Source organism: Mesoplodon densirostris, chromosome 10 (genome assembly GCF_025265405.1).
Source record: "Mesoplodon densirostris isolate mMesDen1 chromosome 10, mMesDen1 primary haplotype, whole genome shotgun sequence".
Taxonomy (NCBI): Eukaryota; Metazoa; Chordata; class Mammalia; order Artiodactyla; family Ziphiidae; genus Mesoplodon; species Mesoplodon densirostris.
In genome coordinates, this window is record NC_082670.1 from 26,863,179 (window position 1) to 26,889,775 (window position 26,597).

The window sequence follows — 26,597 nt, forward strand, 5'->3', positions numbered from 1 at the left end:
CATAACACAAGGTGATCTTCGATGAATCATAAATTCTAATTTTATCACTTATGTCATTGTTCTTAAGGATATAATTTTTTAGCTGATGTCTGAATTTAAAGTTCTGTTTCTCCTTTTGACTATTAATGTTATGGTAAAAATTAAAACTCGCTAACTATTCTGCTTTACCCTAATGCAGATCAAGTGTTCATCATATTTAGTTCTAAATTCAATGAAGAGGTTTAAATGTGTTTTTCATAAATCAAATAAATGTTTTGTCCAGTACATTTTTAGATTTCAAAAACTGTCTAACTCAGTTTCTATTACTCCCTTAAATAATTATCTAATTACACGAAAATATTTGGTTAATCAACAAAGCACTGGGAATAAAGAGGAATTAGGAGGGTAACGGCACTTAATCAATGAGTCTTTCTTACAGTTGTATACTCGGCAATATAATTAAATACAATAGAATCTGTTATTCATAGAGGTAAAAAAGAAATATGTAAGCCATTGTGCCCATGTGGATCAGCAATTGGATCTCTCATCTAAAGGATTTTGAATTTTGTATATATTTTTGATACAATTGTCACAGTCTTGTGAACAAAGGTGAACTGATTAGAATGTAATGAATATCCATGTAGATTATTTAATTTCAACACTGAGCATTTTAATTGAAAACAGCCAATGCTTTACCATTGGAAAATTTAGAAACTACTCAGAACACATGTTGGATTCATTAATATGTTGCAGAAAGGCATTTATTCCCACACACCCCTTAATTTATCTACTTATATTGATGACTACTTGTATTGAGTATGTTTGCTATGACTGCAGAGTCTCCGATTCTTCAATTCTTGTTTCACATGATCTAATAAGGAGATGGAATGGCTATAAATAACCACAAAACAAAACATTTAGTCTGTCTCCTAATTTCTAGATGTTTATAGCCTATTTACTCTTACTTAAAGTAAGGTAATTGGAATTAGTGAATTCAATTCTTGCTTGACATTTAATGGTCTGCAAACATCCAGCTATGGGCAGAGGGATCAAAGAGAATTACATGTTCTTGAAATATTTCATGAAATCAAAGTTCAAAATATCACCTAAAATAATATACATTACTTAGATCCCATGTAAAAGGGAAATACTACTCCCTAGTTGAATCCACTACTATAAAATAGATGTCTCCATACAACTTTGACAAATATGAAAGTACTTCTCTTACTTCTCCCAAGTTCTTCTAACATTTACTTCTGTGAAAACAAAATCTCAACATCAGTTTGAATGCACTGACTCCCAAACACTTAAACAGAGTGATGGGAATTCCCAAGAAAATGGGAACTTATGTCTGGAAATTTAATGGTGGCCTTGCTGTGGATGGTGGGAGTGAACAGTTTGAAAATCTGGAGGAAGGAAGACAAGAAGGATTTCTCTGGATCGGGGGTGAAAGTCTTAGAAAATGCATGATAAAACCACAATCGAGTAATTTTGAGGTAGGAAACATGAAGGTGTTTTCTCTTGGATAATTAGTATTTGGGGTTAATAGTATCGTCCAGAGGTATCACATGGGTATGCATGTTGGGAAATTTGTAAAATCCTACCAGCTAGAATGATATGCTTTGGGAACACCTAGGAGATACTACCTAACTTCTAGCACTGTCTGTTTCTCCTGATCTGTAACAATTTGTTATAGTCTCCTGAGATTTACATTAAGGATACAAACTAACGAACTAAATGTACTTTCAGTTCCTTCTGGAAAAACTGAAATATGGAGGATGAAGACCCCTCTGGGTCAAAAACTGTTTGGAAGAGGGGAAAAGTAGAAGCAAAGTAGAAGTGAAGACCACCCCCTGCCCCCCCCCAGGGAGATAAACTGCACAAAAAATCTAGGTTTAGGTCTTTCTACTAGCAAGTGTTCAGCAGCTTCCCTAGCACAGAGCTCCTCTCAAAATTTTAAATCCAAGTGTTATATCCCTTATAATGTTCTTTCTCTAACTCTTAGTCTTACTTCTGTCTTTCTGCTATTCCTTTCCCCTTTATCTCCTTGTTTTGTCTTTTCTCTTCTTTTGCCACCACCTTTCATTGCCCTTTTCTTTGGGGCAAGATGAGAGAATTATCTAGTACTCACATAAGAGCAATGAATAAATATATCTGAAACCCAAATAGTGACAGCCACAAGCAGCACAAACCCCAAATAATGGACTTAACGTTTCTTGGGCAAGCCTGTTGAGTGGTAGGTATGCCATACAAAACCTTAAATTCATAAGAAGATCTATGTTACTTTAGATGTAGTAGAAGGAGGAATATTTATTTTTGGTTTTGTGCATTCTGAGACATTTACATTTTAGCCAACATATCGTAAAGTCATTTTAAAAAATCAGTTTCTAAGAAGCAATGTTTCTAACACTACCTACCACACACTTTCTCTTTAAAAGTTTTCCCCAAATAAGAAACTAATTTATAAATGATCATTTAACCACCTGGGACTCTTAGTTCTAAAATCTGAATATAGAGTTAGGAAATTAAATAAGATTATTAATGGTTTATCTGTAGCAATAACTTGTTTTAGTAAAGAGAAGAGAGCAAGAATTAGCTACCACTTGAAAGATTTTCATCTAAATTTTTTTTTGTCCATGCAGTGCAGCATGCGGGATCTTAGTTTCCCGACCAGGGATCGAACCCGCAACCCCTGCAGTAGAAGCATGGAGTCCCAACATGCACTGTTTTTAGAAGTTCTCTAAAAATTTGAACGTGATTTGAGTAGTACTTAAGGTTCTGCTGGGTTTTCACACAGTAAATAGTAGTTCTTTCATTAATTATCAAAGAACTTTCAAGTTTGAGGGAGTTTGAAGTTATCTTATGAAAGCTTCCCCTTTTCCACATCATTTCCCTCATTATTTTAATTCACATTTTAATTGAACTTTTTACAATTTTCAGGAGCTTTCTCACACATTCTATCTTTTCTTTTTGACAATATCACTACAGGGGCTGGGGCAGTTCAGAGATTATTTGCTTAATTATATACAAGAAAAAATGGGGCACTGATGCCAATCCTTGATGCCAATCCTTGATCCCAGAGGTCTCTCTGTTACCTCTCATGCATCTGGGTCCTCAATTTTTCACATTCTCCGAGAACTTATAGTGTTTTAAGATCTTTCTCCTCATTTGTTAAGGCACAGTGAGTGGCTTAGACTGAATTGCATAGCAACCAACCAGCATATTTGCCTGGAATCTACATCTCTTAAACATGTTAGGCATTCCTACTATTCCGAAGAGGTTTTCTAAGAACTTTTGTCAGTGTCAGTGGTAGCTCCATCACTATACAGTTTGCAAATCTTGCTATGGGTGCAATGTTGGGGAAGTCCTTGTTTAATACATCTAGCTGCTGGTGTGTGAGACCCCCCTTAGAGACCAGGTGCTTTCTAAACTGTTTCCCTCATTCAAAGAAAACGAAAAAAAAAAAAAAATAGGATGAACGCACACAGTCTTCCCCATTCTGCTTACTTGGTCGCTAGGATCATCTTTTTTCTTGCTGTCTGTTCTTTCTGTTCCATGTGTTGTCTGGCAAGATGTTCTCCTACTGCTTTGGCTGGAAACTCTGTTTCACAAGTGTAGCCAAAATCTCGAGCCAAGTGTAACGCCTCCCCTGTTGGCAGACAATAAAAGTCAGTTTCTCACTAATTTCGTTGGAAGACAATAAAAGTCTGTTTCTCACTAATGTCCAAATTCAACAAGAGGAACACCTTCTCTTTCCTCAAGCCTCATTCCTGGTTGTGGTCATGTGGATCATTTTTCCTATTCATTCTAAATAATCCAAGGGAAAGGAGCTTTGGGGGTGGGGTGGGGTTAAGAAACATGGAGAAACAGAAGCTACTTACCAGGCAGGGGTATGTGGGAAATTGAGGGGGAAAATCAGAAGCACAGTCTAGGAGTTTTGATTCCCCTCAAGGCTCTGACCATTAGACAGATGGACATCTGAGATCTTACACATGAATGCCCTGGGGGAAAAGCTCTACGGGCATGTCATTTTGTTGCTGCCCAACCTACAACCTATTCTCAATGTATCCTAAATATTCAGATATCTTTTCCATGAGACCTATCAAAACACTGGCAAAAGGTCCACATAAATTTTCAAAGAAGTGGGAACACTTTGGAAAGGGAAATAATTGAATTATATCAATTTCACCACATTATGTTGCTAAAGAGATTATACTGCCTAGTTATGGTACTAGCATTATCCGGCTTTATGGTGAGCCTCAGTACCTTTTAGTACTATGTATAGTACTTCTTCAGTACCTTATAAAAAATACAGTGCTTCTTAAGTACAGTATAATGATAAATAACTTTTGTTCTTTCACAAAATCTGAAAGAAATGGGGTAAAAATGACTTATTGGCAAGGTAAGATTTGGCCATGGACTCCAGTTTGGAAAACAACAGTTTGTTGTTTTTTTTTTTTTTTGCAGTACGCGGGCCTCTCACTGCTGTGGCCTCTCCCGTTGCAGAGCACAGGCTCCGGACGCGCAGGCTCAGCGGCCATGGCTCACGGGCCCAGCCGCTCCGCGGCATGTGGGATCTTCCCGAACCGGGGCAAGAAGCCGTGTCCCCTGCATTGGCAGGCGGACTCTCAACCACTGCACCACCAGGGAAGCCCAAACAACAGTATTTTTAAAGCTCAATCAAGCCAGTACTTACTTGACCATTAAAACTTTAAAAAAGCAAGCTCTCACTACATATATATTGAGCACCTACTTCATTCAAGGCAAAGTGCTAGGGAGGAGTAAAGGCAGATATAAAAGGGCACCAAAGATCGTCCCTGTTTCTAGGAAGATGACGATCATATCAATGATAGTAGTCACAGCAACAACAAATCCAGAAACACCTTAGTAGCACTTTATAAGTTATATTGCATCTACATAAGCATTATCTATAGTCTGTACATGTTCATTGACATTATATTGATATTATATATAATACAAGCTATTGTATTACAAGTATCAAATAAATGTTAGAGATAAAACATTTGACACAAGTTCAAAAGAGGAGAAGGTGGTACTCATGGAGAGGTGATCCAACAGCTACGTAGTCAATCAAATTTTGCCATGAAGAAATTAAAAACTAGTCAGGTTTGGGCTTCCCTGGTGGCGCAGTGGTTGAGAGTCCGCCTGCCGATGCAGGGGACGCGGGTTCGTGCCCCGGTCCTGGAGGATCCCACGTGACGCGGAGCGGCTGGGCCCGCGAGCCATGGCCGCGGAGCCTGTGTGTCCGGAGCCTGTGCTCCGCGACGGGAGAGGCCACAGCAGTGAGAGGCCCGCGTACAGCAAAAAAAAAAAAAAAAAAACTAGTCAGGTTTGATGACCAAACCTCATGACACTTGTTTGGTGACTGGCCAAAGTAATGGATTTGATCCTGCTTTATATTCATAGAATAACAAAGTAGTCGATGAATTAATATCAGCAAGAAGTAAAAATGATTAATATTACTATAGAAAAGGAGGAAAAGTTTATAGATACACACAATAGGCTAGTTAATATCAATGAAACATTCCTTAGTAAAGATACTATTTTTTTCTCTAAAAACAAAGAAATATTAATCTTTCAGATTGGGAAACTCATATTTATAAAAATGACTAAAAAATTACCAACAATGGAAAACAGGAAAACATTTTAGAACAGTATAGAGCTGAAAAAATATAATCCTAAGAGTGTTTGTCCCTTAAATTTTTCTTGGATATATGTTTTCCTCTTAGGATTTTTAATTGTAAAAAATGTAAATAATGACGTTCAATATTTGTTTGTGAGTTTTTCTTTCTCCCTAAAATCTTCTATCTCAAAAATTTTCCCTTATATGTATTAAGGCGAAGAAGGAACAAGACTAAGGGCTCTTCAATGATGGTTTATTTATGTGATTTATGCCCACAGAGCTAATAGGAACGGGTGGGGTTCTCACCCTTGTTTGTTTGACAGAAAGGCACATTTAGGCTATGGAAATCTCCACTGTGACTATGCAGATATTAGTTAATACCCTGATTTGAAGTTTCAGTGTGTGCAAATATTAACCACACATTAAAATTAGACTCGAGTTTATACAAGTGTGTTTAATTTTTATTTATGTTACTGTGAGACACAAACATTGTAATTCATCCTTTTCATGCATTCCCTGAGTCTTTAACAACTTTTTTTCATTCACAAAATGTGAGAAGCCCTGTTCTAAGCCTTGGAAGAGTCCAATAAAAATATGACTATGTGGTAAACGTATTAGATCAGATAATGTTTTGTGAACTATCCAATCATGATTTCCCCCTCAGTCTGTTTCAAAGCAGCAGCAGGTCTTTAGTTAAGATTTTTATATTCCTGTGGTAGAAAACATCATTTTTCCTCCATTTTACGCAGAAAGATGACAAAAGTGGATGAAAAGTGTCTCTATATTGACTAGTCTAGGTAGTGCTAATTATTGAGGGGGGTCACATTTTTGGGTAAACTGCAATGTACAAACAATATTTTTTTTTTTTTTTTTTTTTTTTTTTTTTTGCGGTACGCGGGCCTCTCCCGTTGCGGAGCACAGGCTCCGGACGCGCAGGCTCAGCGGCCATGGCTCACGGGCCCAGCCGCTCCGCGGCATGTGGGATCTTCCCGGACCGGGGCACAGAACCCGTGTCCCCTGCATCGGCAGGCGGACTCTCAACCACTGCGCCACCAGGGAAGCCCTAACAATATTTTTAAAGCACTTATTACCAGCAGTTTATCACCCTAACCAAATAGGAAAGAAAATGTGTGCTTATTTGGCAGAAGAAAAGGCATGAAGATTTTTTAAAAAGAGACATTGTAATGCCATGTAGGATGGTGATTTTTGCTAAGAAAATGACAGAAGGGAGATAATTCAATAAATTTCAAATCTGAGGTAAAGAGTCATAAAGCTTGACCCATCAAAGAATGGCTACAGCACCTGACCAGAAGATAAGCTCATGTGACCTTAGGACTCAGAAGAATTTTGCACCTAACCCAATAGCACTGTTCATAACGTCATCCTTGTACAGCAAATCGAGTTATGTGAACTGATATATCTTCATATTGCAATATTGACACAGAAATAGATATTTAAATAAAAACTTAAGAGATTATTTTACATATATACAATATATACAAGTCTCTCTCTATATATATATACAATATATACAAGTCTCTATATATAGAGACTATTATATATATGAGACTATTATATATATATATATATATATACACACACACATACACACATATGCATATATGTGTGTATATATATATATATTTTCCCCCTCTACTGTTTGTGCAATAGTAAGAGAAGTGAAACAGTGCAAACAGGAGGATGGCAGCATGCCTCTTAAATTTTGTGTTAAAACCTGATTCTTGAGGATCTGGCCCATTTTATGCAAACCTCTCACCGTGTGGTAGTTTTAAAAACAGTTTGAATGGAACAGCTGCTATTTACATTTACACTGACAGCCAGATCCTTCCTTCCCTTAGCTCTGTTTACTGCTTTCTCCTGCTTGCGACGTAACATTGTTACTGGATGTATAGCGATGCTACATCAAAAGAAGTGGCAAGTGAAACACTCTGATGTGTAGTTAAAATGTGTAGACCATGCCACAAAAGCTTTGTGCATGAGGACCCAAGAATGAACGAATTAATGGATCCACGAATTAAAAGACACATGATATTCAGGAAAAATGACAAATCTACAGTTCAATCCTGTACCACAGATACCTTAGAGTCAACAGGTTTAAGAAAAATAGAAAATTTTGGAGCAGAAAAGCATGTGAATAAGACTCTAGGGGATTTGACTGATTTGTGAAAATAAAGAACTATGAGCTTCTCTGTCTCTGTGGGGAGATGAAGTACCCACGTGAACAAGTAGGTGCAGTAACCTGGGGTGACAGTGTGACCCCTGGAGGGCTAGATCCCATATAGCAAACATGGCGGCTGTTGTCTCATTTCTGTGCACGATGAGATGGGATGCCCCGTGGTGGCTGTTTTCCAGAGAGGATTTAAGCTCTTCCTTTATTTCAATGCAATGTGCCACTTGACGAACCAGTACCACCCCACCCCTGCTTCTTTACACCACTGAAGCAACACAGTAACTTTGGCAAATACGTCCACTGTACTTCATGTCATTCCAAAAATTACTGTTTTAGAAGTAGGATACATGGGGGATAGTTTGAGAGCTTGGACAGGATATTCTAAGTGCAAGGCTTTAGGCTCTCTACGCCAAGTAGTGAGACCCCCCTTCCAAAAAAGGGGAAACCATTTTTCAATAGTAACAGCAGCAGTTAATGACTCATGCTGAGGACCTCTCTCTCAAAAAACCAACACAAGCAAAGTTACAGAATACGGGAAGAGCATAAAAAGAGAATTTGCTCTTTTTCAGGGCATTCATTTTTCACACTCAAAAGCAAAAAGTAAAAAACTAAGGGTAAATATTAGGAAACACTTATATGGCAATTATTGTTGAAGCCCAGAAATGGAAAGTTAATGGGAAAAATGTTTTCTAAGGAAAGTGGATTGATCATTTTACTGAGATTCTGGGTTCCCACATTATTTTACCTGAAGCAGGTCTAAATGCATTTTTAAAATAGAAATGAACACACCTCATTTCAACATTTTATCCAGTCATTAAGGATTTTTTCTCCTTTTAGAATTATTGTATTTTAGAAGAAAATGTACTTTAGACAACTGTAAATCAATATCTAAAACTAATTTGTACTAAAGGATACTTGTACATTGTTATTCACTAGACAATTCTCACCAACTGTCACTAAATTCATTGCCTTAGAAAGAACTTAGGTTTAACTTCCTATTGTAATACCCTATATTATTAAATGAAAGCAACAATTCATATGTGTTAAATTCCAGTCACATATCTGTGATTTCAATTTTAATTACATGTATGGAAAATAGCACATTCAAATCTATCTCTGGGATTATTCTGAGAAGCATCTATTAGATAGCAAATTTGAGAATATTTTCAAATCTGGATGAGATATTTAAAAAGTTATAAAAAATATATCAAGCTTCAGTAAACCCTAGAGCTGAAGGACAGGTTTAATGTACCTGTTACAGGCTTCCAGAACGATTCTAAAAGGAGTGCACTCTGTGACACTATATATCATATAATCTACACTATAGGTAAGTGTCTTATAATGTGGTAGTTTCCCTATTTAACGAGGACTTTGTTTAAATACCAACACTTTGTTCCTCAGAGTGATAGTTTTGTTCCCCATTCCATACTCTGTGCTTAGTACAGTACCCGACTCATAATAGGTACTTAGTAAACATTTGTTAAATGGAAAAGCTTTCAAATATTTTATTGGTTAATTATAACAATAATTTTGCGGGGCACCCCTTCCAAAGAATATAAGTGAAAAACTAGAGCAAAAGAAAATTGCTAGAAAGAATGAAATATATAAAATACCCGTTGAGTATATCATTGTATCAGTGGAGCCATTTAATAAAATAGATTATGCTTGAAGACAGTGTTTTTCAATCCTTGCTATTCCCATAGCCTGGGAGTTTGTTTAATATGTGTGTATACAAGCATGTGTGCATACACACACACACACACACACACACACACACACACAGACCAGGGTTTTACCCCCCGTCATTCAATCTCTGGAGCCAGGGCATCTGCATTTTATGAAAGTTCCTGACCTCATCTCAAGCCACGGTTGTCCTAAGGTGAAGGGAAAGCATTATGTGGGGATGAAATATACACCTTCCCCCAAAACAAGGATTCTGTGGCTTATATCAGTAAAAAAGAAAACAGTTACTATGGAGTTAATATTAAACTGTAAAGACCTCTGTCTATCTGGGTTCTTGCATACTGAGTTCTGCCTTATTTGGCTGATATAATACACACTCTAGAAACAAAAATGGCTATGTGGTGGGGTAAAGGAGAGATATTGTTAGGGGAACAAAGTCATCAGTCAATTTAAAAAGTATATTTGTTTAAGGAGATTTAGTGTAAGATGAAACTTGCTTTTCATAACAGTAGGGGAAAATGGATTATCAATAAAAGATGTTGGGACAACTGGCTGGCCATCTGGAAAAAAAAAACAAGTAAAATTAGATCTATATCATACATCCAACAACAACAAAAAGTCCAGATGGATCAAAGATTTAAACATAAAATATAGATCCACAAAGTAATTAGAAGGTAACATGGGAGAAATATTTTATAATCTTGGGATGAAAAAGGACTTTCAAAATATTACAATAAAAATGAAAGGCCATGGAATAAAATATATGAGAAATATGATTATATCAATATAAAAAAGTTCTGCATGACATAGATCTGAACAAATAAGCAACTAAACAAAAAACTCATAATAGCAAACAGACAAACCAGAGCCAGGGGTGGAGACGCTTAGCAACTCATATCAGAGGCACACAGCCTGTTTTCCTTATATACAATGAGCACTTACAAATGAATGAGAAAAATGTAAAAAATTACCCTATTGGTACAAAGCAAGTGAACGGACAAAAAAGCTCATAAAATTCTCCTAAGAATATACTCAAAAAAAACAAAACAAAAAAAACCAAAAAACAAAACAAAAAAAAACAAAAAAAACAAAAAACAAAACAAAACAAAAAGAATATACTCAACCTCCTTCATAATAGAGGTAGTCTATTTTTTTTCCACTCAAATTAGCAAAGATCAAAAAATTGATAGTGCCGTGCTTGGGCTAGAGTATAGGGGAGTACTAGCATATCAATGCTTCTTACCCCCATCACTGATAGAATTATAAATTTACAACCACTGTAAAGAGCAATCTTCCAATAATCTTTTAAAATTACAAATGCGAATATCTTTTGACCCTGCAACACATTCTTAGGAATTTATTGAATAGATATACTTGCATATCTGAAGAATTATTTATGTAAGTGTGAGGTTGCTTATTGTAGCACTATTAGTAATAGCCAAAGATTAAAAACACCTATATGATATTTAGTAGGTCACTGGTTAAATAAGTTATGATGCACTCAAACAACGGAATACTGTGCATGTTTAAAAGAATGAACAACTTGTAAAAACTGAAAATAAAACTAAGATAATGTGTGAAAAAATGTGTAGAACAGTGTGTATAGAATGCTATAATTTTTAAAATAAAAACCAAAACTATGCATACACATATATATCCTTGGAAGGAAATAGAGAAACCAGTAACATTTGTTTCTTCCAGGAGAGGATCTAAATGGGGAATAGAGTGAAAAGGAGACATTTCACTATATACCCTTTGTAACTTTTGAATTTTTACCATCTAACGAATGACCTACTTAAAATTATATTAATTAAAAAGCAAAACTACCCTCTGACTCAGTTCTTAGAAAGATTTCATCTAAACTCAAATACTTGTTGTAAATGGAAACCTAAGCAATTCCAAAACTTTCATTACTATTCAGTAGGAGTTAGACATCATTAGGAATAATTATAATCTACAATTTTATTAGAACACCGACGAATTTTGACAAACGTAAACAATGGAAAAAAGCAGACACTGAGTTTTGAAAAGCACATTAGTTGGCATGCACTTTGAAAGAGAGAATAGTAGAAAAAAGAAAAAACCTAGGAAAGTCATGCAGAGACGTGCTTCTAAGGAAGCTTTGTGATTTGCAAGAGTAAGTAGTATGCTGGACCAAAGGGGCAAAGGCAGGACTGAGCCAAACAGGCTTGGATACATCTGTTTTTTTGTGCCAGAATAGGAGTAGGAATCTAAGCACGCCACAAGCACACAGACAGACACAAGGTCATATGTGCAATAGCCTATTTCCTCTACCCGCTACATGTAAACACCTTTCTCCCTGAAAATGAATGAAACCATAAGATGCAGGTCAGGGGAGCACTATTAGGAAGTAAGCAAATGATTTAAGAAGATTCCTCTGAGATGATGTGTATTAATCCATAATATTGTAAGATACTGAGATCAATTATTGAAAATTCTGATAGACATGAGTTCTCAGATATTAGACAACAATATCGAATTGCTACCTAATGATCAATTATCAAAGCAGGGTCTCTCGATAGAAACTATTCCATGACTTAGAATAAGAAATTTACAGGGGCTTCCCTGGTGGCGCAGTGGTTGAGAGTCCATCTGCCAATGCAGGGGACACAGGTTCGTGCCCCGGTCCGGGAAGATCCCACATGCCGCGGAGCGGCTGGGCCCGTGAGCCATGGCCGCTGAGCCTGCGCGTCCGGAGCCTGTGCTCCGCAACGGGAGAGGCCACAGCAGTGAGAGGCCTGCGTACCGCAAAAAAAAAAAAAAAAAAAAAAAAAAAAGAATAAGAAATTTACAGATAATACCTATAAGTCTGAAAAAAAAAAAGCCATTTTCCAAGAAAGACCTTAAGATGACTGACTAACATAGACTGCACTAGCATTTACTTATTGAGTCCAATTCCACTGGCAGCTCTGAAATGCAAAGCTGTGCCCAAGAAGACATTGTCAATGCCAGAGTGTTTGTGTGCAAAAGGGGACACCAGGGTCCCCTAGTGATTAGGCTCTTCCAGGTCATCGTGTGACTAAAGTGAGCACCAATTAGAACTATTATAACAATATAACAAGGGGTCAATGTATGACCCTTTTAATATCACATACATTTTTAGAAGAAAGCTGGAAACCTTTATCCCAGAGGAGGGACTTAGGTGGAAATGTGATGTCTGGAATGGCTGGTGAAGGAGTTATGTTGGGATGATGGTCCTTTCAGACCTACAGCCATGCTGTGCGTCCTTGGAGATTAGCCCTAAGCTCCACACACCCAGAGAAACCCACTCTGGTACCTGTGTGAAGAGAAGGGGAATAGCACCTCTGTTCTAAATTCCGTGAGAAGAGCAAATAATGCTGAGTGTGCCCTGTGAGTGTATTATCACTGATGCTTGGCAAAAGGATTTTGGCATTTGAATCCTACAAGCCTCAAGCAGTGAACAATATACCTCTTCCTAAATTAAAAAGCCATGGACTAATCGTACGAAGAAAATTGCTCCCTAATAGCTCATTTATAGGAAAGCGTTCATTGTCAAGTTGATCGTTCTTTTCCTTGGTTTCTTGGAAATGCAATCATATAGGCTCAGGATTAAAGACAAAGGGGGAAATAGCACCAAGTGATTGCATTCCTGTCTCCTACCTTAGGTTGATTTGGCTGAAGTGGAAGGAAAAGGTTTTGTAGGATAGTCTCCTAACTAACTAACTAGACTGGCACCCTTTTGAAAGTACAAGAGACACTATTGATAATTTTATTCCAGAAAAACAGAAAGAAGCAAGATTTAATGTCATCCTAACTTTGGAGGATTAAGTGGCAGCAGATGGTGCATCAGGATGTTAAAAACAGCTTGTCCTATTGGATGCAGAAAAGCCCAACAAGCTTGCCCAGGATTCCTAGCAGCATGGATGTCCAATCCATGGTGAAAAACAGGCTCAGGAACTGATAACTTCTTTCTATTCCTTAGTTATATTGTTATAACTGTTGTAACTCTAACTATAAATATATAGTTAAATTCAGAAGTAGTTCAGCAATGCAACTGTTCAGAATCCATGCCACTAACATAAATCCGAGTGGAAAACACATGGTGATGTTGCAAACCAGAAGAACTGGGTTCTCCTCCTTGCTGCTCCCCTGATCCTGTGCAAAATGGTTAGTCTCACTGTCCCTTAGTTTTCTCATTTGAGAATAAAGATAACTAAAATTTATCGACACAAACTTTTTGCTGGGCACCCTGTGAACTGCTTTATAAACATTCTGATTTCACTCCAACAACAACCTTATTATTAACACCCCTTTATAGGTAAGGACACTGATGCTCAGAGAGGTTGTGAGTCTTTCCCTATAGCACACAGCTAGTAAGTGGTAGAAGCGGGTTCAAACAAGGCTATTTGGCTCCGGAAGCACACTCTTTAACCATGTGTGCTATGTCCCACTGCCTTAGACTACTCAATCTTCCATTTCCCTCCAGGGTTAAAGTTTTATGATCCTGAGTAAATTCTGCTACTAAGTAACACTATTGTTTAGGGAGAAAGAGACAAGAGAACAGGTACTAATTTTTATTAAGTGCCTCTTTGCCCCACGGTGTCAAGTGTTTAATGTAGCGAATGCATTTAATTCTACAAAAGACACACAAAGCAGATGTGGTGGAAATGGGAGCTGGACCATCCAAGATTTGTCCTTTCTTTTATACTATAGAGTTGTTGCTGAGAAGATTCTGCCCAGCTAGGCACTACATTTTCTGGCATATCTCATGCCTCTGGAATTAGGCATAGCCATGGGACTAGTTGTCATGGAATGTAGACAGTAGCAACGTAGGCCAATTCCTGGCCAAGTGGGTTGGAAGCTGTGTCCTTTCACCATCGTGTCTTTCCTTATTGTGAGCTGAATGCATAGGGCTCCCAGGACCTAGAGGAGGGCATAGCTAGAGGTGGAAGTACTCTGGTCCCTGAATGAGACTAAGAGGAAGGAAGGGCCCCGGGGAGGAACACCCACGTCATCTGTGAAGAGTGAGAAAGAAGCTTCTATCGTGTTAAGCCACTGAAAATTTGGAAATTAACTGTTATAACAGCTAGCATTACCCTAAACATCACAGATAGTGTGATCCTTATCTGTAAATTAGGAAAATGAAGCTCAGTCAGGTTAAGCAACCTGCCCAAAGTCAGCCAAATGTCAAAAGTGTTATTACCGGGGGCAGAGGTGGAGGTACTAGTCCAAGGGATGAGGTGAGAAGTGCAGGACAGGGGCTGGGAGCTTACTTTAAAAAGAAAGGAAAGAGGGCTTCCCTGGTGGCACAGTGGTTAAGAATCTGCCTGCCAACGCAGGGGACATGGGTTCGAGCCCTGGTCCGGGAAGATCCCACATGCCACGGAGCAACTAAGCCCGTGCACCACAACTACTGAGCCTGCGCTCTAGAGCCCGTGAGCCACAACTACTGAGCCCGTGTGCCACAACTGCTGAAGCCCGCGCGCCAAGAGCCTGTGCTCCGCAACAAGAGAAGCCACCGCAAAGAGAAGCTTGTGCACCACAACGAAGAGTAGCCCCCACTCGCCTCAACTAGAGAAAGCCCGCGCGCAGCAACAAAGACCCAATGCAGCCAAAAATAAATAAATAAATAAAATTATTTTTTTAAAAAAGGAAAGAAAGAATTAAGGAAGGAAGGAAAGAAAGAAAGAAAGGAAGGAAGGAAGACGGGAGGGAGGGAGGGAGGCAAGAAAGGAGGGAAGAAAGGAAGGAAGGAGGGAGGGAAAACTAAAGAAAGAGGCAAAAGGGACAAAAGGTTTAGATTTGAAAAGAGTGAATAGATATCACACACAATATTTGTAAATGGTCCCCTTTCTTTTGTTGATGCATATTTATACCCTTCACTGCCCCATACTGTTTTTTAAATATATATATAAACAGAATTTGATACCTGGTCATGACAAACTGAAAGCCAAGGTATTTATGTTTAAGGACTTAACTATGCTTGTGGAACTCCTGGTGTTGCCTGAGAATGCTATATGAGCCTCTGTAAATTGAGCAGAACTGTCCCAGGAAAGCACCCCACTCAAGTGAACAAAACTTCCCTCCAGCAACACTCCGTAACTTTGGCCATCTTGGAAAACCTCAAGTGAGGTGGGAGTGATACACAGGAATGACTCCTCATTCCTGCCATAATCGACTCCTTATACTTGTTTTAACAACCGCCAACGCTGCAAAGATTGTTCTGGAATAAAATATAGAGGAAGCAGCTAATTGGTGATTCATAAATAACAAATACATAGCAAGAGTATTAGAACTAGAACAATAATATTGGTCAAACTCTTTGAATGTTCTCCAGATATAGAATTTCTCCCACTCTGGAAGAGTCTGGGATTATCCCAAGATCTCAGGAAGATCAGCGAATCGGGTTAAGCAATTCTAATCCACTGAATTTTCCAGAAAATGACAACTCTCTAATGTTATAGATACCAGAGTGGACAAAGGAGAAGTCATAGCAATGTGATTAACAAGGGAAAATAAAAAGAACTCCAGGCTTATGATAAAGTGGGTACAAGAAGGTGTACCAACCATTAGTTATATATTTAAACCCCATTAACTGAAGACATATGGGTAAAAAAGGAATATTTTCTAGTATTACATTCAGTGGACTCTGAATTCAAATACTCATATTTCATTGTAGGTCAAATATATCTGTGCTATGTGGACCAAAAAAAAATCCCCACTCTAAATACATGCCTTACTAAAATGTTCACTTTTCAAACAACTTTATCTGGTGAAAAAAGTTAGTCATGAGTTCTTCATCCCACTGGTTATTAGGCACAATGCTATTTGTAACAGAAATGTTGTGGATAATTTAAATATTATAAATTTGCATGAAATAGCCCTCTCATAAATTCCTAAAATATTCCCTAAAATAATGACTCTAATATGTTGATTTGACAACGATGCTAGAATGGCACTATTAGTAGAGTGACTCCATTTAAAAGAAATACAGGGGGAAATGATTATAAAATAATTAAAAACAAAATGATTGGAAACCCAAGGCAAATGTGGAAACCCAGGAATATCACGATGAAACCACTGTGAGGTTAGTGACAAGGGTAGTTTTTGAAAACCATACCTTCATTTGCTAATTTCATTCCCTGTTATAAGGTACCTTACTGTTCACTGATTGAATCTTGACAAAGGGTAAATCATGTCTGCATGGAGAGTCTAGCAGTGTCCCCATACACTACTCTTTCTTTGGGATTTTTATCATCATAGCATCAATGGCAAGGCTGTATTCAAAGCATCCCCACAAAGGGGCCGAGACAAGTACTAAAAAGTCGCAGAAGGTCGACCTTAAGGAGATTTATTTCCAAGTGTGGTCAATGAGGAATAAAGCCAGTCAGAATTATCTTGGTCTCAAGTGCTGTACCAAAATGGGGAAGGACTGAACCCCAGTCCTTGATTGCTGGATTGAACCCCAGCAATGTCTTGGGCCATCAGGGAGATAAAGAGTTTCTAAATGATGAAAAAGATTAGTATTCTTTCCTACAGAGCCTTAGGTTTATAAGAAAGCTGATGGACCATTTCTGACAATTAGAAATCTCATTTTAGAATTTCTGGAAAAAATTAATCTAAAATGTCACTGGCTCCCACAAAAATGTTTGATTGAGGGGCAAAAATATTACCAAAGACATGGTCAATTCAAGGTCTATGAATACCAACCAGTAACCATGGTAAAGTTTTAATTTACCAGCTAAAATGGTATAAGCAAAACAAACTTGAAATAACTGAATCAAATCCATGTTAGCACAAAGAGGACGAAGGTCACAAAATATTAGGTTCTCCTCTTGTCCTAAGACCACTTGTAGTTTTTTAAACCATGGGTCATGACCCATGACTCAACAGTGAGTCTTGAAATAAATTTAGTGGGCTTACATTCAGCATTTAAAAGTAGTGGGTTTACAATCAGCATTTTAAAAGAATACAAAAATATGGAATAGAATAAAAATACCATAGAACAGAGTACATAGTAGTGAAACTTAAGACGCATGCGTGTGTGTGTGTGTGAGAGAGAGAATGCACACATTTGAGGGTCATGATGTAACATGTGGGGAGTTGAGGAATGCAAAAGGTCCCTTTGCCCCTAAATCTCATTTCCTCAGTTCCATCAGAATGCCTGGAATTCAACAATACAATATTTATTTCTCTACACCATGAATATCTGGGGGATTTCAAAAGCATCCAGTTAAAGTGGGATGCATCTGAGAAGGATAAAACCTTAAGTTCCATCAGCCGAGGCTGATGTGGCACCTCGGTGAGCAGAGGTGAACACAAGCCAAGCACTTTTGTGACAGGAGAGTTTTGCTGGAAGAGTAGCTGGCAAGACCACGAGATGGTCCTAGGATTTCACGTTTTAACCTGTATCCTTTCCGTGAGCATCCATCAATGATTCCCACACAGGGTGCTCTGGTGTTTTGGGCTAACGTAAAAATCAATAAGAAGAATTTTGACTATACCCTTTTAGGGTTCTTCAGGTTTTACTGGATGGACATTCACAGACACCTTGGATAAAGGTCTCTCTTAGGGCCTTTACTTTTCACACCAGTTACATGAAAAGTATCTCAAGGAACATTTAAGTCAATGATCCTTCAACCTCATTATACATCAGGGGGTGTTTTTAAAAATGTAGATAGCTGTGCCATACCCCCAGAGATTGCATTTCAAGTGGTTTCGGAATGGGGCCCAGGCCCATGATTTTACTGTGGAATTGGGTTTGAGAACCAATCATGTTCTACGATTCATATGATTCTTGAACCCACTCTTATATTTTGAACATATTTTGTTCTTTTGTTAGATAGCTATAATTTTCATGATGTTTTCACTTATATTAAGCAGGAATCTGTCTCTCTTTAGAATCAATCCATTAGCCATTTTTTTCTACTTTGCTCTTCCTTTAGTATGCCCAACCCCCATGGATGGATTATGGGTCAACTCCCTTTACCATATGCCAGCTCTTAGTATTAGCGCACACAGGCAAACAGCACAAGATATATACCATAGTAACAGTTAACACTTATTAAATGTTCATGACCAATAATATTATTGTGGTTGTTATCATTATTACAATTAGGAAATAAAGCAAAGATACCTGTTAATAGCAAAATCAGGGACTTCCCTGGTGGCCCAGTGGGTAAAACTCTGCGCTCCCAATGCAGAGGGCCCGGGTTTGATCCCTGGTCAGGGAACTAGGTCCCACATACATGCTGCAACTAAAGATCCCATGTGTCACAACTAAGACCTGGCACAGCCTAAATAAATTAATTAATTAATTAAAAAAAAAAATCACCAAAGCAATTTTGCCAAGACCAAGGTCAAGAACACACTATTTCACAGAGTTGTTCAGTAAATAGTGTGTGTTGATAATCTGGAAAAAGGCAAATGTTTGTTTGTATGTTTCACTTACCTTTTACTTCCTACAGTGTCTTATGGTCAAGTGAGAAACCAATGCAAGAAAAGTGTCATAGGTGTGTTCAGATAAGGCTTGGCAAAAAGGCTTCTTCGTTCATATTTAAAACAATAGCATTCTAGGTTATGGAAGAACTCTCCTTTGAATTCAAAAGCTCTTCCACAAAGTTTAAAAGGTCTCCAATAATACCTCTTCTTAGAAGACTGAATGAGAATATGTAAAGTTTAGTTCTTACAGAAGAAACACAAGGGAAAATGTAAATTGGAAAAAAAAAAAAAACTTCTGGGAGTATGTTTCCACGTCTGCATCTACCCCACTGGCTAACCTTAACCTTTCTGTGAGTCAGCTTACCCACACATAAAGCCGTGGAACTTCACTGTACTTTAAGAGATGTCTATCGGATTAATACAATGTGCTCTCAGGCTTGGTGCCATGCCTTGACTCCTGTGAACTCTCTATAAAGGATTATTATTTATCCTGTAGATCATGTTGCACTGAATAACAATGAGTTAAACCAGATTTATCTGAACGCTAAAATAAACAATAATAAAAATGACAATTGCAGAGTTTTTTTGTTGCTGTTATGTGGGGAATACTTGTCTAAGTACCTAAATCTTCTATTGTTATCTTCTTTCCTATTACTGCCAAGATTAGTAAATCAGATGATAGTTTATGAATCAATGTCTAAGCCTTATATTAAGTCGAATTTAATCTTCATTATCATGATTAGTTGGGAAATTCACCTGTAACTATCTTAACAGTATAGACAAAAATGACACAGCGTAATCAAACAAACCTGAATTTCAAAGAATTGCTAACCTTCCATCATTAACTTGCGGAGCTAAAAAGTCATACCTTCAACTAAGGAAGTGAGGAGGGTAACATTGGCTGCTTTCCGTCTTCCGGCTGGCAAGTTCAGGCCAAGCCTATCCAGCTTCTCCCTCAGGCAGCGACCCCCATTCTTGGATTTTGCTCTGTCCGAAAACCAACAAAAGCTAGGTTTTGAAAGTTGACATTCGGAGTAAAATGACGAGAAGACTTGACCACATGGGGTATTCAACATGGGACAGAAAACGTAAGGGCTGAGGGTTGGGGAGCATGGTGCCAGTACAGTTAGAAGACCGCAGTGCCAGAAAACACCTTTTTCTTACCTTCTCAAAATGCCTCCCAAGAGTGAAGCATTGAGGCATTCAGGTGGTGAGAGGCGTCTCTTCACCTCAGCAATGGTCACCTTGTATTTGGAAGTAGAACTGAGAAGGGACAAACGACCGGGGACAGAGCAAAACAAGTCTGTGGGGTTGACCACGCAGGTGCCACCTTTGGAGGGAAAAGTATATTATATATTAGTGACTGTGTGAGCAGATAACAACATGAAATACATGCGATAAACTTACTATCACAACACTACATAGGATTTGGAAACACATGGCACAATTTTCCTTATACATCTATCACCTGGATCGTCTCAGAAAGCTGCTCTGAAGATGTCCTTTCAAATAACACTCAAGGTTTTCCTTTCAAATATCACACAGAAAATATTTGTGAGGGTATAAAAATTAAACTATTTTAGCCAAAATTAGCATCCTGTGGAGTGTTGGCTGGCCCACCAAAGTTAATTTTGACATCATCCACATCAAGAAACACTTCAATTAGGTAAATACCCACAAAGGGTAGGTATTATATATCCATGGCTCTGTGTGTGTATGTTTTTGTATGTGCACGCATATACACAATAGATAGATTTTTTTTAATCCATGACTTACTATATAGACAAAACTTTTGAAGCTCATTTCTAAAATGTTTGAGAAGTGCCATCTCTCTCCCCTCGTCCAACTAACAACTATAGGCACCAGAGTCATTCAATCCCCAGGTACCACTAAAAATCATGTGCCCATTGCCAGAAACTCTCAACCCATGTGAGTGGATAATTGGTCAAATTTCTCTACATATGTCAGCCGTCAGGATCAGCACACACAGTCAATCAAACACAGCACCAGACTTAGAACATAGTAACAGTAACATATTAAATGTTAATGGCCAATAATATTACTGTATTTGTTATTATCGTTATTACTAGTAGAGAACAAAGCAAAGTTAACTGCTGTTAGCAAAATCACTAAAGCTGGGGCTTCCCTGGTGGCGCAGTGGTTGAGAGTCCGCCTGCTGATGCAGGGGACACGGGTTCGTGCCCCAGTCCGGGAAGATCCCAAATGCCACGGAGCAGCTGGGTCCATGAGCCATGGCCGCTGAGCCTGTGCGTCCGGAGCCTGTGCTCCGCAACGGGAGAGGCCACAACAGTGAGAGGCCCGCGTACCGCAAAAACAAAACAAAACAAAACAAAACAAAAAAATCACTAACGCTATTTCGCCCTGCTGGGGCTCCTGGAGCAGAAGCCTTCCGTCTCCAAGGTCCAGAAAGCCCCCTGGAGCTTTTCTCTCCTCCAGGAATAACAGAGAACATCCCCTAACCTCAGGCAGCTGCAGTAGACTCGAGGACCCAAAGCGATCATCAGTGGGGAGGGTTTCCTACTGCCAGATCCTCCCTTAAAGCAAAAATCCTGAGCCAGTGTCCACGCTGCTAATGCAGTGGCTGTACAGACTCAGGATCCAAGGCTCCTCCCTGTGCACTGAACAATCTGAGGGCAGAGCTTTGGAGGCTCAGTGGCAAGTTCAAATTCAAAGGTTGCTTTTCTGAGCATACATTGTATTTCTTCAGTTATGGGTAATCTTAAGACCCATCTCCAGAAAATGGTTAAGTTCCATGAGGGAAATGAAAAAAAAAGTAGGTGGAGGGAGAAAAATGGGCAGGAGAGTGTTGTCCAATATTTTTACTCAAAGGGTAGTTCTCAGCTGGCAGCATTGGCATCTCCTTGGCAGCTTGTTAGAAATGCAGAATCTCAGGCCCAACCGCAGACCTTCTGAGTCAGAATCTGCATTTGAACGAGTCCCTCAGGTGACTCATGTGCTCGTTATGTTTTGAGAAGCACTGGTCTAGGACTCACCACCTGCCTTCCCTTCCTTGACTAAGCAGCTCAGATGGAATGTCATGTCGATCAGGTCTGTGGCATTCAGATTCAGGTGTGTTTTCTAGGCACAGGGGCTAAGGAATCTGGGAGGATGTTTAAAAGGGCAAAGGGGCCCTGGACCTGGGTGCAGAGAACAGGCTAACTTTGCCCCACTCTTAAAGTGTTTCTACCCCTGTACTTTCTGGAATTCCTCCTGCTGTCCTACAGTTATCCAAGATTCCCCTGAAAGTGCTAGGACCCGGGTCTTTCTCCCTAAGCATTCCGAGGCTGGAGATCACCCTGAATGCCCCCTACTCCAAAACATGAGACCGGATATTGAGAACATCCAAGCAGCCAGCTCTCTACAGGCTGGAAGACGAGTCCTGTACACTTGGCTAAATTCCCAATGCTAGTGTCTGGAAACCTGCCCTCAGTTTGAAGCCTGAAAGGTCATAGTCTCAATGATCGAAATGAAATCTTCTTCTTGGCAGTTAAACTTGTGGCCAACATAGTGAAAAAATGTACAAATGCCTGCCTCAGGAGCTGGAAAACCAAATTCAACTGTGCTTCCCCACCGCACATTCTCACAGAGAATTTTTAAACAAATAATAATAATAATTTCTGCAGATTTCTGGTCTAGAAACTACCAATATACTTTCACTGATACTCTCACTTTTTACCTCTAGATGCAAAATGTATTTTAAAAGTAAACTCAAGTGTCCTGTCAAAAGTTGAGATGAACAGGAAAGTAAGCTAGATATCAGTGAATCTGGGTTTTATTGTCATGTTGTAAGAACCATGACCCCGTTAGCTTTAGGACTTAGGCAATAGTAAGGTCATTTGAAGCAAAAATATTAAGAAAATAAGGGAGTTCCCTGGTGGTCCAGTGGTTAGGACTCCGAGCTTCCACTGTTGGGGGCCCGGCTTCAACTCCTGGTCAGGGAACTAAGTTCCTACAAGCTGTATGCACAGCCAAAAAAAGAAAAGAAAAAGAAAGAAAGAAAGAAAAGAAAAGAAAAAGAAAGTAAATAAATAATAATGTTTTTACTCAAAATTCACACATTTTCTCCTGAAAATGGGCTTTCAACCATGGTCACTATGAATCATCAGCAAATTTATATTCTTACATAAATCTTCCTCTCTTGCATGCTAGCCAAGTACACACACAGTGGAGAACACAAGAATCTCACCCAACCGGTCTCAAGTTTATTATGAACGTACGTGTTGTTTTCCAGGAAAGGAAAGGGCACAATTTTAGAACTTTCCTATCTTTGTTCATCTGCGGTAGGTTAAAAATCAAATTTAGGGAGTTGCAGAAGATTATAATTTTTGTAAAAGAAGGAGTTATATTGGGCTTTCTCCAACTGGGAAACTGCCCTCTTTGGGCAAAGTGAACCCCCTGAAAGCCAGTTGCTCTCAGGGAAGTCACTGAGTCTGCCAGCTAGCCAAGGGAGAACTCTCTGGGCCCTGGGTCTTCTCTCCTGCATCCAGGTTAGCCTTCTGGCTTATGCTCAAATAAGCATTTATTAGGTAAGTCACACAGGCTGCATATTAAGAATATGCTTTATGCACACACAAATTGCCTGGAGGATTTATTTTGTATTCAGGATTAGCCATCAACTCCAGAGTCTTTTATTTTTTATGTCACAGCATCTTTAAAGGGAATTTCTGTTACTTTGATACTTGGCATTGCTGCAGCCTTGGGGAACTCTCTTGTCCTGGTTAAAGATTTGGCAACTTGTAGAGCTTACAGCAGCATGTGGGGAACCTGATATCTTTCCTCCCAGTGGTTTATTTTTTAAGGAGAAAGAAAAGAGTAATAGGTCAACATAACCAGAGCTTTGCATTTGGAATGAAGGTGGGACATCTCTAAGGGGCTCCAGACTACAGACGGCAATGATGAGATTTCAAAGAAGGAAAGTCATGAAGGGTCAACTACGTCAAGCCATTTAGAGTGTTCCTCCCCAGTGTCACTAGCTGAAGTTCCTCTTGGTGTCTGTGTCGCATGTCAGCTCTTATTAAAATTATGCAATATTCATTCTAGACCCAGCACTCCAGTTAGGGGTGTCTCTGGTGCCATAGCTAGGGTCCTCATGCCGAACTTCTCTAGAGTACATCCCTTTTCCATTCATAGTGCACAGACGCAATACTTCCATGGGATTTACTAATTTAAAAATCGACATTTGGAGATAGAGCTTCCTACTTCCAGTGATGCTGCAAACTCAGATGGGTAGCTATAGTAACAGCATAAGAAATCATCTACTCAAGGTCACTTGTTAGGACGTGGCTATCATAAAAGGGATAACTTTGCCAAAACTACAGTGAAAAGTCAACCAAAGCCTGTGTGGGGAACAAAACCAGCACAAAACACAGAGATGCAGATCCTCCAGCGGCCAGACTTTGTCAGATCCCGTGGGGCCAAAAAAGCACGGGGATGGGGCTGCACCCGCCTTGGCGTGCTGGGGACGATGTGGGGGAGGGAAAGAGGTAAAAGGTTGGCCAACAAGTGACCCATGCGACCTTAGGCGAGGAATTCTGGGCCTCAGTCTGCCTATCTCAAAAATGGGGATGCTCACACCTGCTCCAGTTATTTCCCTTATTTATTGTGAGGAGGTACAACGGAAAACGGACGCACGCGTGCTCGTTCACCCGAGTTAAGGCCACTCAACCTTACCATTGTGTTGAGCAACTGCCGCGGCGCTGGATGCAAGCTGCAGAGCGCGACAAGACCCGCCCACTTTTTACGCAGCTACGGAATCGGAAAGCCAGGCGCCAATGCCTGGGTCCGCTTTTCCTCTTCTTCTTCCAGGCAATTAGGGCAGAGGAAAGAGTCCGGGCCCTCTCTCAGGAACTGCGGCTCCCCTGGAACCCCTAAAGCTGCCTCTAAGCTACTCTTTCCCTCTGGGTGCCTTCCCGCCTCGGAGCAGAGCTGAGGACGGCTAGAGGTCCCGCGCGCTCCGCAGGTGCGATCAATACTTCCCGGCGGGCTTCCGGGCGCGGGCCAGTGCGCGCAGCCTCTCCAAAGCCGCAGCGCCGCCCCACTCGCCGCCGCCTCGGCGTCGACATCATTAGACCAAATCTGGAGAGCAAAATAAATGTTCTGTTCGCCTTACAGCCAAACAGATGTTTACAATTCAAATGAAAGAAATACAAATGGCAGGGATTTTTTTTTATCTCCCTTCTTCATCTCCAGTGATCGCTCGTTTTTTTCTGACACATTAAAAAATGTGTAAGTGATTACAGGAGTTTCCTGTCCCTGTTTGTTCTGCGGCTGCATTTCTGTGAGGTGCGCGTGTAAACGGGGTGGGGTAGGAGCATTCTCGGCTGCTTTCTCTCTAGCCTCTCGCCCTTCTCAGCCCCAATTACCCACCCCCCCAGCCCCACGTAATCCCCTCCGTCCACGCAAAGCAGATGTTAATTGTAATCAAACAGTAAAGGGATAAGGGGCCTAACTGCAATCAAATAGGCCTCGGATGCCGTATCCGCAGCTAGTTGCACTGTCTGGGGGAAGGATATGTCGTTACAGGTATTACTGGGTTACCAAGTCTGAATGCGCTTATCCAGGTCGAGATTCCACGCAGAACAAAAGAAAGGGAGGTCTGCACGGAGAGACCTACTGGTTTAAGGTAGTGGTGGGTGTGTAACGTGTGTGCAGAGCCTGCTTTGGCTTTTGGTGATGTTCAAAGCAATAAAGAAATTAGAGAGACACCAGTAGGCTATGGAAAAGTAGCCCCCCTCCCCCTAAAATAGATTTCCAGCAAACCATGCCTCTAGATCCTTTGGTACATGAATTTTATACTTCATATAAAGGAGACTGAATTCTGCATCTGCAGCATCTGTGTTTGGGGACTAAGACGGCAAACGAAGCCCCAGGTGTATTTCTGACAATATTTTCACAGTGGATGAGCCACAGAGATGAGTTTTGGTGATCTGAGTAAAGAGAGATTCCAGGGGTTCTGACAAAAGAAGAGGAACAGGGCTTCTCACCCCCCCACACACACACCCCTTTAATCTTACTCCTTCCAGGAGCTGCTGAAAGACTCAAAGTCTCTCTCTAACTCCAGTTCCAAAGCCCAGGGCCCTCGCGAAACCCGAAAAAACAAAGGAAATCTCATCCTTCTGCTCAAGCCGCCTGTGGACAGCCGTGAAGGCTGCAGACGGGAAGAGTGGTCGGGTCCATCCACCCGGTTAATGGCAGACTGGGCGACTGATGGTAAGCCCCCTTTCACGGAAGCTTTTTTTTTTTTTTTTTGAAATTAAATCAGATCTGACAGTGTTTGCACCGCAGCGTAAATGCCTCCGCTGGCGTGCCAGTCACCTCTAAGCGATCTGACGCGCTCCAGCTTTCTTAAAACGTGCAGAGTTCAGATCATATTAATTCCCCCAAAATGTTTTGATTCAAAGTAGTTTGTATTTTGTGTAGCCACGGGCAATCCAGTAAGCGCTCCTTCCTGCCCGTGGCCGGGTCCGCTCCCTCTCCGCGTGGCCCAGAGGCTATGGCGGTATTTAAGCTTCTGAAATTAGCCTGGGGCTGCAAGGCAGAGTGATCACAAAGCGAAACAAGGGTGCTTCCCCTCTTCACTTTTTTCTTTTTTTTCTTCCTTTTTTTTTTTTTTTTTTTTTGAGTTTGCCATCCCGATTTCACAAAAAAAGACCAGGG

General features: G+C 39.9%; 1 protein-coding gene across 1 annotated transcript in view; it reads right to left on the reverse strand.

Annotated features, from left to right (window-relative positions):
• Positions 1-26,597, reverse strand: part of TFAP2D (transcription factor AP-2 delta) — a 53,789-nt gene that overhangs the window by 18,587 nt on the left and 8,605 nt on the right. Inside the window, exons 4-6 of the mRNA XM_060110885.1 lie at positions 20,085-20,250; positions 19,789-19,907; positions 3,487-3,628 (exon numbers count right to left, since the gene is read on the reverse strand). Coding sequence (XP_059966868.1) covers positions 3,487-3,628; positions 19,789-19,907; positions 20,085-20,250 — 427 coding nt within the window. The remainder of the gene's footprint in view (positions 1-3,486; positions 3,629-19,788; positions 19,908-20,084; positions 20,251-26,597) is intronic.